Source organism: Lampris incognitus, chromosome 11 (genome assembly GCF_029633865.1).
Source record: "Lampris incognitus isolate fLamInc1 chromosome 11, fLamInc1.hap2, whole genome shotgun sequence".
Classification (NCBI taxonomy): domain Eukaryota; kingdom Metazoa; phylum Chordata; class Actinopteri; order Lampriformes; family Lampridae; genus Lampris; species Lampris incognitus.
Genome location: NC_079221.1, coordinates 55,213,854 through 55,233,238, shown reverse-complemented (window position 1 = coordinate 55,233,238; position 19,385 = coordinate 55,213,854). Strand labels below are relative to the sequence as shown.

The window sequence follows — 19,385 nt, the reverse complement described above, 5'->3', positions numbered from 1 at the left end:
CAGATTGAGCTTCAGGTGGTGTGTCGCCATCCACTCCGAGATGTCAGTCAAGCATGCAGCGATGCATGTCTCTACTTGTGTCAGAGGGAAGAAAGGACAAGATCAGCTGGGTGTCATTGGCATAACAATGGTAAGAGAAGTCATGCGAGCGAATAACAGAACCCAGGGATGTCGTGTACAGGGCGAAGAGGAGGACCCAGAACCGAACCCTGTAGTCAGTCTGCAAGGCTCCGACACAGATCCCCTCCACGTCACCTGGTAGGAGCGACCCGTCAGGTAGGATGCAAACATTGAGAGTGCAGAGCCTGGGACACCCAGCCCCTCGAGGAGGATCTGGTGGTTCAGTGTGAAACGCAGCTCACAGGTCCAGGAGTACCAGGACAGAGGAGAGAGCTTGCTCTCGCAGAGTGCAGTGATTCTGTCACTGCAAGGAGGGCCGTCTCTGTTGAGTGAGCCACCCTGAACGGTTGGGGTCCAGGAGGTTGTTCTGGTGGAGGTACAAAGAAAGTTGGTTAAAGACAGCATGTTCGAAAGTTTTGGATAGAAAGGAAACCGGTCTGTAGTTTTTGATGTCAGAGGGGTTAAGTGATGGTTCCTTGAGAAGGGGGGGGTGACTCTAGCAGTCTTGAAGGCAGATGGAAAGCATCTTGCCTGGAGGGAGGTGTTGAGGTGGGTTAGAAAGGGAAGGAGTTCAGGTGCTATAGACTGAAGAGGGGAGGTGACTGGGTCAAGGGATCATGTGGTGGGGTGACTGGAAATGAGGTTGAGGACCTCGTCAGGGGAGAGGGGAACTAGGTGGGACGTAGAGAGGTGAGGGAGGGTGCGATAGTGCAAGCAGCACTAACCAGGTGGTGAGAAAAGGAGGATCTAATGTCATTTACCTTCTTGTGAAAGAAGTTAGCGAAGTCATCAGGGAGGAAGTAGGAGGTTGAAGAAGTGTAGAAGGTTTCGTAGGATTAGAGGCAGATGATAGGATTTTAGAGTGATAGAAGGCAGCCTTAGCAGCAGAAAGTGGAAAGAAGAGATTGGAAGTTGAGAAGGTCCTCTGGGAGTTTGCCTTTTCTCCATTTGCGTTCTGCCACTCTTTTAGACTCCGTCTGTACTGAGTTGGACAGCCAAGGGGCAGGTGGAGTTGGGCGTGCAGGCCTGGAGCTGAGGGGACAGAGAAGAAGCTCAGTAGCAGTGTCGGGGTAGGAGAGAGAAAGATTCAGGGGTAGGGAGAATAGAGGAAGAAAGATCAGTGGCGGAGAGAGAACAGAGGTGTCTACAGGTGGAAACCATGTGGGTAGGGGGATGAAGAGAGGGAGAGAGAGCAGAACATGAAATAATGGTCAGAGAGCTGGAGGGGAGTAACAGAAAGACTGGAAATAGGACAGCGTCTAGGAAAGATAAGGTCCAGCTGGTTGCCGGCCTTGTGGGTAAGAGGTAAAGGTGAAAGGAGGAGAGGAAAGAAAGAAGAGGATCTAGCTTGTCAGTGTGGATGTTGAAGTCACCGAGAAGGATAAGTGCAGAGTCATGAATACGGAACTGCGAGACAAGTGTGTCAAGTTCCTCCAGAAACTCACCAAGGGAGCCTGGTGGGCGGTACACAACCACAATGGTGAGTTTGACTGGATAAGAGGCAGTAACAGTATAAAATTCAAAAGAGGGCAGAGAAAATGGTGGAATGGAAACAACAGAGTACTTCCATTTCAGGGAGATTAGGAGGCCAGTACCACCACCTCGCCTCCCAACTCTGGGAGTGTGAGAAAAAGAGTACACATCAGACAGAGCTGCGGGTGTGGTAGTGTTTTCTGGCATGATCCAGGTCTCAGTTAGAGCGAGAAAGTTGAGGGAAAGCAAGGATGCGTAGCCGGAGATAAACTCAGCTTTCGGCACCGCAGACTGGCAATTCCAGAGCCCTCCCGTCACCACATGCTCGACGTGAGTGGAGAGAGTGGGATAGATGAGATTGGTAGGGTCGCAGCACCTAGAAGTGACCCAACGTCTATGCCAGCCCCGGGAAGAGGAAAGGACAGGAATGTTAAGGAAACACATACTCTATACTGGTACACAAAATACAGATGACTGACCGGATCTAAAAAGAGCAGTCTTTGCCTGACGACGTCTTGGCTTGAAAAAGTCGTACTTGCCTTGTTCACTCCAGACGTTGTTCACCTCGACCTGTTTGTCTGACGCTTCCACGTAGCAGCAGTGATTTAAAGAACACTGATTGCTAATTGTCTGCCAGGAGTGCAGGCCACTTAACACCCTGGCCACTAAACACCCAATTGGCCAAAGAGGTACACTGAAAATAGGCCTATTGCCCAGAAATTGGTCACTTACGTAAAACTTTATCAAACCGCACACAATACAATTACAACTGCAAACAGCAAGTTACCAAGGAATATATTTATAAGCTAAAAGGATAACTAAGTCAGAACAGCTAGGCAAAAAGAAATATTTAAGGACACACTAGGTGAAAACAGCTACAGCTAGAATAAGACAGCTACAGCAAGAATAAGATCCCACTAGTTCCCACTAGGAACCAGCAGCAGCAGATGTATAGAGAAAATGACTAATACTCAAGCAGCTGGAATAAGACTAATAGCAACTTGTTAGCAAGAAAGATGACACTTACTCTATTCTAGATGAACCAGCAATTCAGAATCACTCCAGAAGTTAAAATGCACACTGGACTGAAACTGAACCAGGCCAGACTTATAAATCCCTGTGATGTTCTGGCCCACACCCTGGCCACTTAACACCCAATTGGCCAAAGAGGTACATTGAAAATAGGCCTACTGCCCAGAAATTGGTCACTTATGTAAAACTCTATCAAACCTCACACAATACAATTAAAACTGCAAACAGCAAGTTACCAAGGAATATACAGTGGTGTGAAAAAGTGTTTGCCCCCTTCCTGATTTCTTATTTTTTTGCATGTTTGTCACACTTAAATGTTTCAGATCATCAAACAAATTTAAATATTAGACAAAGATAACACAAGTTAACACAAAATGCAGTTTTTAAATGAAGGTTTTTATTATTAAGGGGAAAAAAAAATCCAAAGCTACATGGTCCTGTGTGAAAAAGTGATTGTCCCCTAAACCTAATAACTGGTTGGGCCACCCTTAGCAGCAACAACTGCAATCAAGCGTTTGCGATAACTGGCAATGAGTCTTTTACAGCGCTATGGAGGAATTTTGGCCCACTCATCTTTGCAGAATTGTTGTAATTCAGCCACATTGGAGGGTTTTTGAGCATGAGCCGCCTTTTTAAGGTCATGCCACAGCATCTCAATCAGATTCAGGTCAGGACTTTGACTAGGCCACTCCAAAGTCTTTATTTTGTTTTTCTTAAGCCATTCAGAGGTGGACTTGCTGGTGTGTTTTGGATCATTGTCCTGCTGCAGAACCCAAGTGCGCTTCAGCTTGAGGTCACGAACAGATGGCTGGACATTCTCCTCCAGGATTTTTTGGTAGACAGCAGAATTCATGGTTCCATTTACCACAGCAAGTCTTCCAGGTCCTGAAGCAGCAAAACAGCCCCAGACCATCACACTACCACCACCATATTTTACTGTTGGTATGATGTTCCTTTTCTGAAATGCTGTGTTATTTTTACGCCAGATGTAATGGGACACACACCTTCCAAAAAGTTCAACTTTTGTCTCGTCAGTCCACAGAGTATTTTCCCAAAAGTCTTGGGGATCATCAAGATGTTTTCTGGCAAAACTGAGATGAGCCTTTATGTTCTTTTTGCTCAGCAGTGGTTTTCGTCTTGGAACTCTGCCATGCAGGCCATTTTTGCCCAGTCTCTTTCTTATGGTGGAGTCATGAACACTGACCTTAACTAAGGCAAGTGAGGCCTGCAGTTCTTTGGATGTTGTTGTGGGGTCTTTTGTGACCTCTTGGATGAGTCGTCGCTATGCTCTTGGGGTAATTTTGGTCGGCCAGCCACTCCTGGGAAGGTTCACCACTGTTCCGTGTTTTCGCCATTTGTGGATAATGGCTCTCACTGTGGTTCGCTGGAGTCCCAAAGCTTTAGAAATGGCTTTATAACCTTTTCCAGACTGATAGATTTCAGTTACTTGGTTTCTCATTTGTTCCTGAATGTCTTTGGATTGCAGCATGATGTCTAGCTTTTGAGAATCTTTTGGTCTACTTCACTTTGTCAGGCAGGTCCTATTTAAGTGATTTCTTGATTGAGAAGAGATGTGGTAGTAATCAGGCCTGGGTATGGCTAGAGAAATTGAACTCAGCTTTCCAAAGATGTGATAAACCACACTTAATTTATATTTTAACAGGGGGGGGCAATCACTTTTTCACACAGGGCCATGTAGGTTTGGATTTTTCTTTTCCCTTAATAATAAAAACCTTCATTAAAAAACTGCATTTTGTGTTTACTTGTGTTATCTTTGTCTAATATTTAAATTAGTTTGATGATCTGAAACATTTAAGTGTGACAAACATGCAAAAAAATAAGAAATCAGGAAGGGGGCAAACACTTTTTCACACCACTGTATTAATAAGCTAAAAGGATAACTAAGTCAAAACAGCTAGGCAACAAGAAATATTTAAGGACACACTAGGTGAAAACAGCTAACGTTACAGTAATCATGGCAAGAAAAAGCATCCGGATTCTTACTCCCGAATAAGTGCCTCCGTATTCGATTTTACTTACCAGATCATTGAGATGTCATTTTCAGCCTGCGAAGGTTGTGAGTAACGTTAATTAGCTAACTCGTTATAGAATGGGTAGTTCCGGCCACATAACAGTTATTATATTGCAAATCGGGCAATTTCAATTCAATTCAATTTATTGTCATTAAAAACAATGTACAGGCATATGTTAAATATGAAATGAGGGCTGTGGCTTCACCAAACAGGGCAAGACAGACACAGACAAACGCAGCAAACACTATAGGATATACAAACATGAAGACCAAAAGCTAAAAATAAGTTAAAAAAGAGCAAGAGCACAAAATATTTAAAAATATCTACAGACATTCAGTGGGTAGCCAGGTTCAGGTGGGCAACAGCTTGTGGAAAGGAGCTGTTTTTGAGCCTGGTAGTACGGGCTCTGAGGCTCCTGTAGCGCATCCCAGACTGCAGGGGGGAGAACAGTCCATGGTTCTCCATGGGTGGGATCTCTGCTGATGCTGATACCCCTTCGAAGGCAGCGTTTGTGATAAATGTCTTTTATGGCTGGGAGCTGGGTACCGGTGATATGCTGGGCCGCCTTGACGACCCGCTGCAGAGCTTTCTGGTCTACTGAGGTGCAGTTGCCGTACCACACTGAGATGCAGCTGGTCAGGATACTCTCTATGATGCAGTGGTAGAAGTTGGTGAGAATTTTGGGGAATAGATGGGCGCTCTTCAGCCTCCTCAGGAAATGCAGGAATTGTTGGGCTTTTTTCAAAAGGGCCTGGGTGTCTAATGTCCAGGAAAGTTCCTCACTGATGTGGACTCCAAGGAATTTAAAGCTGGAAACACACTCCACTTCCACCCCATTGATGTGTATGGGGGAGTGGCTGCAGCTTCTAGACTTCCTGAAGTCCACAATCAGCTCCTTCGTCTTCTGCACATTGAGGACAAGATCGTTGGTAGTACAACATGATGTGAGGTGCTGAATCTCGTCCCTGAGTGCCGTCTCGTCATTGTTGGTGATACGGCCAATGACTGTGGTGTCATCTGCAAACTTAACTAAAACATTTGAAGGGTGACTTGGCAGGCAGTCGTGGGTAAGCAGGGAGAAAAGGAGGGGGCTCAGAACACAGCCTATAGGGGCACCTGTGCTGAGGGTCAGGGTGGAGGAGGTGTGGTCACCTAACCTAACAGACTGAGGTCTGTTGGACAGGAAGTCCAGGGTCCAGTTACAGAGGGAGGGGTTGACGTCAAGGGAGAGGAGTTTGGTGGTTAGTTTGGCAGGGATGATACTGTTGAAGGCAGAGCTGTAATCTATAAACAGCATCCGGATGTATGTGTTGTTCAAGGTGGGTCAGAGCAAAGTGCAGGGCAGTGGCAATGGCATCCTCAGTAGACCTTTTGGGACGATAGGCGAACTGATCTGGGTTGAACATGGGGGGGAATGTTGTTGATGTGAGCCAGAACCAGTCTCTCAAAGCACTTCATGGCAATGGGGGTGAGTGCTATGGGTCGGTAGTCATTCAGACATGTGGATGTTGGTTTCTTGGAGACAGGAATGATAGAGGTGGTCTTAAAGCACGCCGGGACTATGGATTAGGACAGTGAGAGGTTAAATATAGTTGTGAAGACCCCAGCCAGCTGGTCGTCACATTCCCGGAGGACCCGACCTGGTATGCCGTCCGATCCGGCAGCCTTCCGTGTGTTCACTCTGCGCAGTGATTCTCTGACCTCTGCGACTGATAGAGTGAGCACCTGGTTTTCTGGGTGGCTGGGGATTTTTGTGGCTGGGTCAGCATTGTCCTTGTCGAAGCGGGCATAGAAATGATTTAGCTTGTCTGGCAGGGAGGCATCATGGACAGTGGGACCGCTATTGGAGCTTTTGTAGTCTGTGATAGACTGAATGCCTTGCCACATTCGCCGGGGATCGGATTTATTGTGAAAGTGGTCCTCTATTCGTAGGGAATATTTATGTTTGGCTGTTCTGACGCCCTTTTTGAGGTTGGATCTGGCTGCGCTGTAGGCCTCACATTTACCTGACTTGAACGCTGCATCCCGGACTTTCAGCAGCTGCTGGACCTCACTGGTCATCCAGGGTTTCTGGTTTGGAAAGGCGCAGATTGATTTTTTTTGTTGTGACACTCTCAGTTAAAAGTTAATGTAGGCTAGTATGGCAGATGTCTGTTCATTAATGTCTATATGGGAGCCATGGGTAGCTGAATGTGCAAAAATACTCCAGTCTGTGTTGTCAAAACAGTCCTGGAGTTCAGAGACTGCTCCTTCTGGCCGGACAGTGATTGTCTTTACTGCTGGCTTGACCCGTTTTATTAGGGGTTTGTAGGCTGGGACCAGGAACAGGCAGAGGTAGTCAGAATGCCCCAGGTGGGGGCAGGAAGTAGCTTTTTATGAGTCCTTAATGTTTGTATAGAGATGGTCCAGGGTGTTTTGTTGTCCCCTAGTGGGGCAGGAGACATGCTGATGGAATTTGGGCAATACAGCCCTGAGGTTAGCCTGATTAAAGTCACCACCTATGAAAAAGGCATTGTCCGGGTGTTTGGTCTGTTGTCTGCTGATGGCACATTGTAGCTGCTTAAGTGCTACCTTAGCATTAGCATGTGGGGGGATGCATACAGCAGTGATGGTAATGGCCGTTAGCTCCCTGGGCAGGTAAAAAGGCCTGCACTGAATCATAAGGAGCTCCAGATCAGCAGAGCAATGCCTTTCAACCATCTTTATATTGTTGCACCAAGACTTATTGACATAAGTACTCAAACCTCCTCCGCGGGTCTTGCCGGAGTCCGCTGTCCTGTCGGCATGGAAGGCTGTGCGGCCCGCTAGCTCGATTGCTGAGTCGCCATGTTGCTGTTGAGCCAAGTCTCCGTAAACATCAGCAGACAGCAGTTCTGCAGCCTTTTCTGAGAGGACAGCCTGAGTCTCATCTCCTCCATTTTGTTAGCTGACGATCGGACATTAGCCATGAAGATGCTGGGGAGGGAAACTCTGAAGGGAGCGCTACTTAGCTTAGCATGTAGCCCGCCTCATTTCTCCCTCTTCTGCTTACGTTGCCGACAGGGGGCAGCGTTTCCCCTGCGAGACCGGTGAGCGGATAATATCGATGGGGGAGTTGTCCAAGATGGTGGAGGGAAGTGAGTAATCCGCTCTGAGGTTTAACACTTCCTGACGGTTGTAGAAGAGCGCAGGACCTACACTTGTAAGTAAACTTAAAACTAACGTATAAATAACAAAGAAAACACGACACTGAACAGGGAGCCGCAGTAGCTGCTGCGTCCAGCGCGCCACCGTCAGTGTTGGTATTTAATCATCAGCTATGGCGAAGTATAATGTTAACGTTACTGTATGTAATTGCAGAAAACATAAAATTATGCTAGGGATAGTGGGGATACGATAACGTTAGATATTATCTGTGGTCAATGTAGAGTAGTCAAAAACAGGCAAACTTGATCCTAGACTCGTTACATGTAGTTGGTTGCCCTCTTGTGGCCAACAGCTCTTTGGCATTTGCTGCGAGATCTGACGAGTTGCTACTTTTTGAGTGCTATGCCACGAAAGGAGCACAAAGCGTGAAATGGAAAGAGAACGAGACAAAATTGCGAGTAAATATCGTGAACTGGAAACCTTTTTCACTTAGTAAGTTGAGCACAATCTCCATACAGCATTCAGTAATATTCAATTTCCAATTTATATCAGTAAAATAAATGGATACCTATGCGTGAATGAGAGGGAGGACAGTGGAATGGTCAGGATGCAAGGAGCGGAAGTGACGAAGGCATATGAGTTTAAATACTTGGGGTCAACTGTACAAAGTAACGGGGAGTGCAGAAGAGAGGTGAAGAAGAGAGTGCAGGCAGGGTGGAGTGGGTGGAGAAGAGTGTCAGGAGTGATGTGTGACAGAAGGGTACCAGCAAGAGTTAAAGGGAAGGTTTACAAGATGGTTGTGAGACCAGCTGGCAGCCATCCTCCTAATTCCTACTCTGGTAGGAATTTTCATGTTCCTTGCAATACACATTACAATGAAGTGACCACCAGGGGTGGGTAGTAACACGTTACAAGTAACACACATCAGTAGAAAAATGTAGTTTTTTTTAAGCAGCAAGTGCTTTTCCTGTTCCGTTTTAAAAACTGTACTTCTACTCTTTACTCGAGTATATTTTAGAGCAAATATTTGACTTTTTACTTCACTACATTTGCCATCTATACCTTCGTTACAAGTGGTCTGCTCAAAATGCGGGGATTGAGTGTCGGAAAGGGGGAAGAGTGTGCGAAGAGTACCTGTACTGCAGATGCCAAGTTGCCAAACAAGCACCACCCGATGATGATGGAGCAACCAGAACAAGAGGCAGCTTCCAGCGACAATCCCTGGCCACATCTGGCCACACTTTTCATGCCAAAATCTAAAAAAAACCAAAAAAAACAAGCAACAGTTACATGATGAAGTGCTCGCTGTGCCTCCCAAAAAACACAGATCTCTGTCCAAAAGGAATTGAATCGAGTGCAACTGGGCTTGGTATATATCCGTGAAGACGTTTCGCCTCTCATCCAAGAGGCTTGCTCAGTTCGTGCCTTTCTGACTAGACCAAGCTAGTCTGACTGGCTGCTGATGAAACTCAGATATTTAGCCTCCAAGAACAACAGTCGGTCACTAACGGCTCCAACGACTCATGACCACTGAATGGAGCACTAACAAAGTCGAAACTATCACCTCCAATGACTGTCGTTGCTAAACATCGGAACACAAAAGAGCCATGGACATCTAGATGTCTATACATAGTGTATAGATGAATACAGGAGTGTTTAGGTATAGATGTCTATACATGGTGTATAGATGAATAGAGGAGTGTTTAGGTATAGATTTCTATACATAGTGTATAGATGAATAGAGGAGTGTTTAGGTATAGATGTCTATACAGAGTGTATAGATGAATACAGGAGTGTTTAGGTATAGATGTCTATACATGGTGTATAGATGAATAGAGGAGTGTTTAGGTATAGATTTCTATACATAGTGTATAGAGGAATAGAGGAGTGTTTAGGTATAGATGTCTATACATGGTGTATAGAGGAATAGAGGAGTGTTTAGGTATAGATGTCTATACATGGTGTATAGATGAATAGAGGAGTGTTTAGGTATAGATGTCTATACATGGTGTATAGATGAATAGAGGAGTGTTTAGGTATAGATGTCTATACAGTGTATAGATGAATAGAGGAGTGTTTAGGTGTAGATGTCTATACATGGTGTATAGATGAAGAGAGGAGTGTTTAGGTATAGATGTCTATACATGGTGTATAGATGAATAGAGGAGTGTTTAGGTATAGATGTCTATACAGAGTGTATAGATGAATAGAGGAGTGTTTAGGTGTAGATGTCTATACAGAGTGTATAGATGAATAGAGGAGTGTTTAGGTGTAGATGTCTATACATGGTGTATAGATGAAGAGAGGAGTGTTTAGGTATAGATGTCTATACATGGTGTATAGATGAATAGAGGAGTGTTTAGGTATAGATGTCTATACAGAGTGTATAGATGAATAGAGGAGTGTTTAGGTATAGATGTCTATACAGAGTGTATAGATGAATAGAGGAGTGTTTAGGTATAAATGTCTATACATAGTGTATAGATGAATAGAGGAGTGTTTAGGTATAGATGTCTATACATGGTGTATAGATGAATAGAGGAGTGTTTAGGTATAGATGTCTATACATAGTGTATAGATGAATAGAGGAGTGTTTAGGTATAGATGTCTATATATAGTGTCTATACATGGTGTATAGATGAATAGAGGAGTGTTTAGGTGTAGATGTCTATACAGAGTGTATAGATGAATAGAGTGTTTAGGTATAGATGTCTATACATGGTGTATAGATGAATAGAGGAGTGTTTAGGTATAGACGTCTATACATAGCATATAGATGAATAGAGGAGTGTTTAGGTATAGATTTCTATACATAGTGTATAGATGAATAGAGGAGTGTTTAGGTATAGATGTCTATACAGAGTGTATAGATGAATAGAGTGTTTAGGTGTAGATGTCTATACATGGTGTATAGATGAATAGAGGAGTGTTTAGGTATAGATGTCTATACATAGCATATAGATGAATAGAGGAGTGTTTAGGTATAGATGTCTATACATGGTGTATAGATGAATAGAGGAGTGTTTAGGTATAGATGTCTATACAGAGTGTATAGATGAATAGAGGAGTGTTTAGGTATAGATGTCTATACAGAGTGTATAGATGAATAGAGGAGTGTTTAGGTGTAGATGTGTATACATGGTGTATAGATGAATAGAGGAGTGTTTAGGTGTAGATGTGTATACATGGTGTATAGATGAATAGAGGAGTGTTTAGGTATAGATGTCTATATATAGTGTCTATACATGGTGTATAGATGAATAGAGGAGTGTTTAGGTATAGATGTCTATACATAGTGTATAGATGAATAGAGGAGTGTTTAGGTATAGATGTCTATACAGAGTGTATAGATGAATAGAGGAGTGTTTAGGTATAGATGTCTATACATGGTGTATAGATGAATAGAGGAGTGTTTAGGTGTAGCTGTCTATACAGAGTGTATAGATGAATAGAGGAGTGTTTAGGTATAGATGTCTATACAGAGTGTATAGATGAATAGAGGAGTGTTTAGGTGTAGATGTCTATACATGGTGAATAGATGAATAGGGAAGTGTTTAGGTATAGATGTCTATACATGGTGTATAGATGAATAGAGGAGTGTTTAGGTATAGATGTCTATACAGAGTGTATAGATGAATAGAGGAGTGTTTAGGTGTAGATGTCTATACATGGTGAATAGATGAATAGAGGAGTGTTTAGGTATAGATGTCTATACATGGTGTATAGATGAATAGAGGAGTGTTTAGGTATAGATGTCTGTACAGAGTGTATAGATGAATAGAGGAGTGTTTAGGTGTAGATGTCTATCCATGGTGTCTATATATAGTGTCTATACATGGTGTATAGATGAATAACGTCTCAAAAGGGACTGGCAACTTAGTTTTTTCAACATGCATTGGTGCCATCTGATATGTAAAATGGCATATCTCTGGTTCTGTTTGGACCAGAACCATAATATTGGTATCTCTGGAAAGGCAACATTCTCCTCTGCCTTGTCGTAATGGCTGCTATGAAATTTAGGGAGGCCACAGCCCCGCTAAAAGCGATCAAATAACGTCCATGCCTGCCATGGCCACTACGGGGTTCCTTTTCAGTGGCTCCATTTCCACATTTCTTCTAAATATATTAAGCTACATATGTACCAAGTTTGACGCTTTTATCACAAAATGCACAATTTTTATGCTGAGCTGCCCCACTAATGTACACGCATACATGGAGCCACTCATAAGTGGCTCTCCTGAGGGAAGTAGTGAGGACCACTGGTCTAAACAATACCCCCAAACATGCGGGCGTAAAGTTGTTTACTTACCCGAAGTTGGTTTGGGTTTAAATCAATATGACGGTTAACTTGTGTTGGTGCCTATAGTCAAATGAACGAGTCGTTACCGTTTCGGCTGGTTTTCTGGAAATGCGGTTTATTCCCCAGAACACCTGCTGCAGGACAATAGAGTGCGCCGTGGTACGGCCCGCTAGCTAACCCGCACCTGCGATCACGACGAAGAGGAGTTCTCTTCATCATGGCCGCAGGTGCCGAATCCAGTCATATCACAAACCAACAGGCAGTTTACGGAAAAGCGACCACGTAGGCTGAATTCTCACCCTTCCTCCTCTTCTGGAAAAACCCGAAGCGACCCGGTTGTTCTTCTCCTGCACGACCCGCCATCTCCCCGCTACTCCCCTCTTCCCGCTTTAACTCGTGTCACGTGACTCCGCGCTGCCCGCCAGACCCTCCCGCGCGCACGCGCAGTTGGTTCAGAGACCTGCGTCAGAAGCGGGATACTGTGGTGATACACAATTGAGGGTAGATTCACCAGGGTAGAGGCTGGTTCCCATCGATGCAGAGAACGGAAACCGAGTAGAGAACGGTCAAACTGAGCATGCGCGAAATGCCTCTACCATGCCTCCACACGCCCCGCGTAGCATCCAGGCGCTAGGATTCTAGGAAGCCCCGCCCCTACTCTGCGTCTGATCAGCTAACTTTAACCCTAACCCCGCCCTAACCCTAACCTACCCAAACAACGGAGGCGACGAGTACTTGCGCATGCTCAGTTGACCGTTCTCTGCATCGATGGGAACTAGCCTCTACCATTCACCAGGGGCTGCTGCTCCTTTAAGGCAGACATTCAGAGTGCTGACGTAAGGACTGCGTAGAGTTTCCGGGGCGGAGCCATGTTTGCAGCAGCCTGGCGGTTGGTTAGCTGGTTGCCAGGAGAGATTGTGCTGTATCGGTGTGGTTTTGTGTGGCGAGTAAACGGAACTGATTGGACTCCAACTCTCCGTCTCCTCATTCCTGCACTCCCACAATACTGTAGCGAATTCGGGGGACAACGCAACCACAGGAAGTGCTGCGGCCGGGAAGCGAACCCGTATCGCCCGCACCGCGGGAGGCATCGCTAACCGCTCGACTAAAGGGTCAGACCCGCCCGCCAGCGGCCAGCGTGTCTTCTTATCCATGCACGTTACACTACGATCGTTGTTCATGTTGGTTCTTGCTTCCGGCTGATGTTTATCTGGATGCAGATATGTGTCACTTGTGTTTTAAAGTGTTTTATTTTAAAGGTTTTTCCCCTTTTTTGTAGAGGGGAGGTCTAATGATGTAGTGAAACGATCACGGATAAATAGGCTCGGCAGCCCTTGGTTAACGAGTCGGACCCTTTAGTCCAGCGTTTCTCGAACCTCTGCCGGAGGACCACTTGTCCTACATGTTTTAGATCTCTCCCTGCTCCAACACAGCTGATTTACATGATCAGTTTTGTTATTAGGCAGCTTCGGGAGCTCATAACGAGTTGATCGTTTGAATCCGCTGGGTTGGAGCAGGGAGAGATCTGAAAAATGCAGGACAAGTGGTCCTGCAGGAGAGGTTTGAGAAACGCTGCTTTGGTCGACTGGTTAACGTTGTCGCCCGCGGTGCAGGAGATACGGGTTCGGTTCCCGGGCTGCCCCCCCTGAGTTTGCTGCATTGCTAACGTGTCGGACCCTTTAGTCGACTGGTTAACGTTGTCGCCCGCCCGCGTTGCGGAATACACGAGTTCGTGTCCCGGCTTTGACGCAGTGTGTCGCTGCTGGGGCTAAATACTTCCGGGCTAACGTTTTCGTTGCTAGCTAGCTGAGGCAGTGTGTCGCTGCAGGGGCTAAATACTCCCAGGCTAACGTTTTCGTTGCTAGCTAGCTGAGGCTGTGTGTCGCTGCTGGAGCTAAAGACTCCCAGGCTAACGTTTTTGTTGCTAGCTAGCTGAGGCAGTGTGTCGCTGCTGGAGCTAAATACTCCCAGGCTAACGTTTTCGTTGCTAGCTAGCTGAGGCTGTGTGTCGCTGCTGGAGCTAAAGACTCCCAGGCTAACGTTTTCGTTGCTAGCTAGCTGAGGCTGTGTGTCACTGCTGGGGCTAAATACTTCCGAGCTAACATTTTTGTTGCTAGCTAACTGAGGCTGTGTGTCGCTGCTGGAGCTAAAGACTCCCAGGCTAACGTTTTCGTTGCTAGCTAGCTGAGGCTGTGTGTCGCTGCTGGAGCTAAAGACTCCCAGGCTAACGTTTTCGTTGCTAGCTAGCAGAGGCAGTGTGTTGCTGCTGGGGCTAAATACTTCCGGGTTAACGTTTTCGTTGCTAGCTAGCTGAGGCAGTGTGTCGCTGCTGGAGCTAAAGACTCCCAGGCTAACGTTTTCGTTGCTAGCTAGCAGAGGCTGTGTGTTGCTGCTGGGGCTAAATACTTCCAGGCTAACGTTTTCGTTGCTAGCTAGCTGAGGCAGTGTGTCGCTGCTGGGGCTAAATACTCCCAGGCTAACGTTTTCGTTGCTAGCTAGCTGAGGCTGTGTGTTGCTGCTGGAGCTAAATACTCCCAGGCTAACGTTTTCGTTGCTAGCTAGCTGAGGCAGTATGTCGCTGCTAGAGCTAAAGACTTCTGGGACAATGTTTTTGTTGTTAGCTAGCTGAGTCTGTGCATTGCTGCAACCAATGGTAGGCGCTTCCAGGCTATCGTTACTACTTGCTTGCTCGACATCCTCTATCGGAATGCCCTCCACTTCCTTTTCCTTTCTTTTCTTTCTTTTGGCAGCCCCGCTGGGCTTTCGGTTAACGCCGTCCATTTTCTGCTGCTTGGCAAGTTTTCCTGCATGCTTCTCACTGATACAACCTAACTGATAGTAGGTCAGGTAAACATTAATCCCACTGTTTTTAAACTTGACTTGGCTTAAGAAAAACTGATCTTGAATCCGTGCAATGTAAGCCACCTGCTCTCTATGCCCACCCACCTTGGCCGTTAGCCAATCTATGCAGTGTATTGCCGCTTGCTCACCAGGCACCACCTGCCCAGCCATCTCACCAATCATGAGACTTAATTTTCTTGGAAACAACTTTTATTTCATTCTGATTGGATAATTATCAAGAGAATGGGTCAAACTTTGTGTCATATATGTATCTGTGGAGCCCGACATAAAAAAAAGGGCCCTCCCATTGCGGAGGGCCCTTTTGTGCTTAGGGGCCCCTGCGCACATTTCCTAGGTTGCCCATATAGTAGATCCGGCGTAGTGAAAAACATGTAAAAGAAAACATTGTCATTGAGTGCACCCAGTTGCACCACCCCTACACATTTATATTACATATGTGATATTAGGGTCCACTGGACCCGAGGGTAATAAAAGTGAGAAAATTGCAACGTTGATTTCCAGCTTATGCCATTCAGGGGCCGCTGCCCCTTCAGGCAGTACATCCAGTCTAAACCTGTAAGATGTGGTATCAAGAGCTGGGCTGCCTGTGATGCCGCTTCATCGTTTGCTTGAAACTTGCAAGTGTATACGGGGGAAGCCAGATTGAGGAGGCCCTGAGAAGAACCAAGGGATGCGGCTTGTCCTGGACACGACACAGGGACTCCATGGCCACAGCATCGCATGCGATAACTTTTTTACTTCACACAAACTGGGACAGGAGCTCCTCAAGAGGGGACTGACAGTGGTAGGAACACTACGAAAAAACAAGCCAGAGCTCCCACCTCAGCTGTTGACTACTCGGAACAGGCCTGTCAATTCAGCTAAATTTGTGTTCACGGCCGACATGTCCCTGGTTTCCTCCGTGCCAAAGAAAGGCAAAAATGTGGTACTCATGAGAACGCCGCATAGGGAGGGGAGAATCTGTGAACAACGGCATCAAAAACCAGAAGTCATAATGGATTACAATGCCACAAGGTTTTCCAGGCACGTCCAACTGGGAGGAGAGCCCGGGGTAGACCCAGAACTCGCTGGAGGGACTACATGTCCAATCTGGCCTGGGAACGCATTGGGATCCCCCAGGAGGAGCAGGAGGTTGTTGCTGAGGAGAGGGACGCCTGGAGTGCCCTACGTAGCTTGCTGCCACCACGACCCGACCCCGGAGAAGTTGCTGATGATGAGATGAGATGGAATGAAATGAGATGAGATGAGATGAGTTGACATCTATGACATGTTAAATAACATACTATATAATATGTTATTTAAACATATAACGACTGCTCCACATGTCATCTGTACTTCCCATAGTCAACGTATCAGAAGAAAGAACAATTGGCAATCTGGATTCGAAAGTCCCATTCATTTTTCCATGGACAATAAACTGAAGGGATCAAGATGTTCACTGATAAACAAAAATAGGAGATCATTATTTTAGAGGTCTGTTACTAGTGTCCCCACCAGCCTCCAACAAAACCCGAAATCACCGGACTGAGGCTTTGTCTCAGGTCAGGCTGATAACTATACTCTCAAAGATCATAATGATTGGAAGACGAAGAAGAGGAATGCATTTCATTTTAAAGCACTTTTCAAGAAATCAAAGTGTTCTACAAAAAACAAACAAATAATGAAAAGAATTCCCAACGATGGCCATCGGTGCTGTGCCCTCCCAGGGTACTGATGGAAACTTTAAAATCTGCTGGGGTGACCCCCCTGAGAAACAGGGAACTAGCCAAAAGAAGAGGAAGAACGAAAAGAATTCCCAACGATGGCCATCGGTGCTGTGCCCTCACAGGGTACTGGTGGAAACTTTAAAATCTGCTGTGGTGACCCCCCTGAGAAACAGGGAACTAGCCAAAAAAAAGAAGAAGAAGAACGAACAGAATTCCCAACGATGGCCATCGGTGCTGTGCCCTCCCAGGGTACTGATGGAAACTTTAAAATCTGCTGTGGTGACCCCCCTGAGAAACAGGGAACTAGCCAAAAGAAGAAGAAGAAGGAAAAGAATTCCCAACGATGGCCATCGGTGCTGTGCCCTCACAGGGTACTGATGGAAACTTTAAAATCTGCTGTGGTGACCCCCCTGAGAAACAGGGAACTAGCCAAAAAGAAGAAGAAGAACGAACAGAATTCCCAACGACGAGACAGAAATGAACAATAGGAGCAACACAACTTGGCAGGTTAAAAGCCTTAAGATGAGAATGTGGCGGTGACGGGGCCACATCAGGTAGGGCTGGCAAGGTGGGAGGGGCCGACGGAGGCAGATGGGAGTAGATGGGGTTTAGCCGTGCAAGGCGGGGGTGGGGGTGGGGGGGGGCGGCTCGGGGTGTCCGCTGTGTAAACTTTGCACCACATGTTGACTGGGCCAAGAAACATCTCTGGGAGTATTTATTTTAACTTCTATTCCTCGCAAGAGGAATGTTAAGGTGAAATGATTCCCTTAGAAAGGAAAACATTGAGCTTGGAAGGAGGTGGGGTGAGGTGAGGCGGAGAGAGCGAGAGCAAGAGAGAGAGAGTAGAACTGAAGGTTTCAACCTGATGTGATTCGGTCCAAATGGGGAAATCAGAGAGGAGGTGCAGAACAGTGCAGATGGATGGTTGTGATGAGGGGGGAGGGGGGGGTTTGATGAAGAGCAGTTTTAGTTTTTGCCTAATTGATTGTTTGTTCTGCTCAAAGCTCGCCGGAGTAACCTTACTACCGCCATGAGTCCCGGCACAGAGCCATGGCCTTCACGTGCACTCTCTGTTAATGAGCGGGCATGGACACACACACACACACACACACACACACACACGCACACACACAGCTGCCATAGCTCGCAGCCCGTCCCCTGATAGGCGTCCTGCCGGAGTTTGTCCTAGCGGAGTGTGCTGCAGGCCGGCCCGCCAGACCGGCCGGCGGGGCTGTCAGGAGGACAATAAAAGAACCAAGGTGGAAAGAAAACACCATTAAGACACGGCGGCTGGCCGAGGGTCGGTGGTGGTTGGGTGGTGGAGCCATTTTATTTGAACGAAAAGTCCTTTGGTAGGGAGAGGAAGGAGCCTGGCTGCGGGCCTCACTTACTCAGTGTAATGAAAACACTGCGGCTTGTGTGTGTCTGTGTGTGTGTCTGTGTGTGTCTGTGTGTGTCTGTGTGTGTGTGTGCGCGCGTGCATATACATGTGCACACATGCATTGTGTGGGAGAAGAGAGAACGTGGAAATAAGAGAAGAAGTGGGCAGCAAGGATTCCCTATGCATCACACACCCACACACACACACACACACACACACGCACACACACACACGCACACACACACATCACCTGCAGCAGAATAGGTTTCTCAGACTTTCGTGTTCTTGTTGTAACATACACAAAAAAGAATCTGATCTCTTCTGCAGCCTCCCTCCTCCCCTTTGACCTTCACATGACTGATAGACAAAACATGACCTGATACCACATCCAGCACACACACACACACACACACACACACACACACACACACACACACACACACACACACACACACACACACACACACACGTTTCATGCCTATTTCTTAGTCTTCATCTCTTCATGTTTCCACTGAACATTAAAATTTCACTCTCTCTCTCGCTCTCTCTCTGTGTGTCTCTCACTCTCTCTCTCTCTGTCTCTCTCTGTCTCGCTCTCTCTCCCTCCCTCCCCCTCACTCTCTCTCTCTGTCTCTCTGTCTCTCTCTTGCTCTCACTCTCTCCGTCTCTCTCTCTCTCTCTCTTGCTCTCACTCTCTCTGTCTCGCTCTCTCTCCCCTCCTCCCCCTCACTCGCTCTCTCTGTCTCTCTGTCTCTCTCTTGCTCTCACTCTCTCTGTCTCTCTCTCTCTCTCTCTGTCTCTCTCTCTTGCTCTCACTCTCTCTGTCTCTCTCTCTCTCTCTCTGTCTCGCTCTCTCTCCCCTCCTCCCCCTCACTCGCTCTCTCTGTCTCTCTGTCTCTCTCTTGCTCTCACTCTCTCCGTCTCTCTCTCTCTCTCTCTGTCTCTCTCCTCTTGCCCTCACTCTCTCTGTCTCTCTCTCTCTCTGTCTCGCTCTCTCTCCCCTCCTCCCCCTCACTCGCTCTCTCTGTCTCTCTGTCTCTCTCTTGCTCTCACTCTCTCTGTCTCTCCCTCTGTCTCACTCTCTCTCCCTTCCCCTCACTCTCTCTCTCTCTCTCTCTCTCTCTGTCTCTGTCTCTCTCTCGCTCTCTCTCACTCTCTCTCTCCGTCTCTCTCTCTCTCTCTCTCTCTCTCTCTCTCTCTCTCTCTCTCTCTCTCTCTCTCTTGCCCTCACTCTCTCTGTCTCTCTCTCTCTCTGTCTCGCTCTCTCTCCCCTCCTCCCCCTCACTCGCTCTCTCTGTCTCTCTCTCTCTCTCTCTTGCTCTCACTCTCTCTGTCTCTCCCTCTGTCTCACT

The 19,385-nt window shown here is 46.6% G+C and overlaps 1 protein-coding gene across 1 annotated transcript in view; it reads left to right on the top strand.

Annotated features, from left to right (window-relative positions):
- The first annotated feature begins 1,327 nt into the window (after positions 1-1,327).
- Positions 1,328-19,385, top strand: part of ndp (norrin cystine knot growth factor NDP) — a 28,517-nt gene continuing 10,459 nt past the window's right edge. Inside the window, exon 1 of the mRNA XM_056288962.1 lies at positions 1,328-1,425. Coding sequence (XP_056144937.1) covers positions 1,328-1,425 — 98 coding nt within the window. The remainder of the gene's footprint in view (positions 1,426-19,385) is intronic.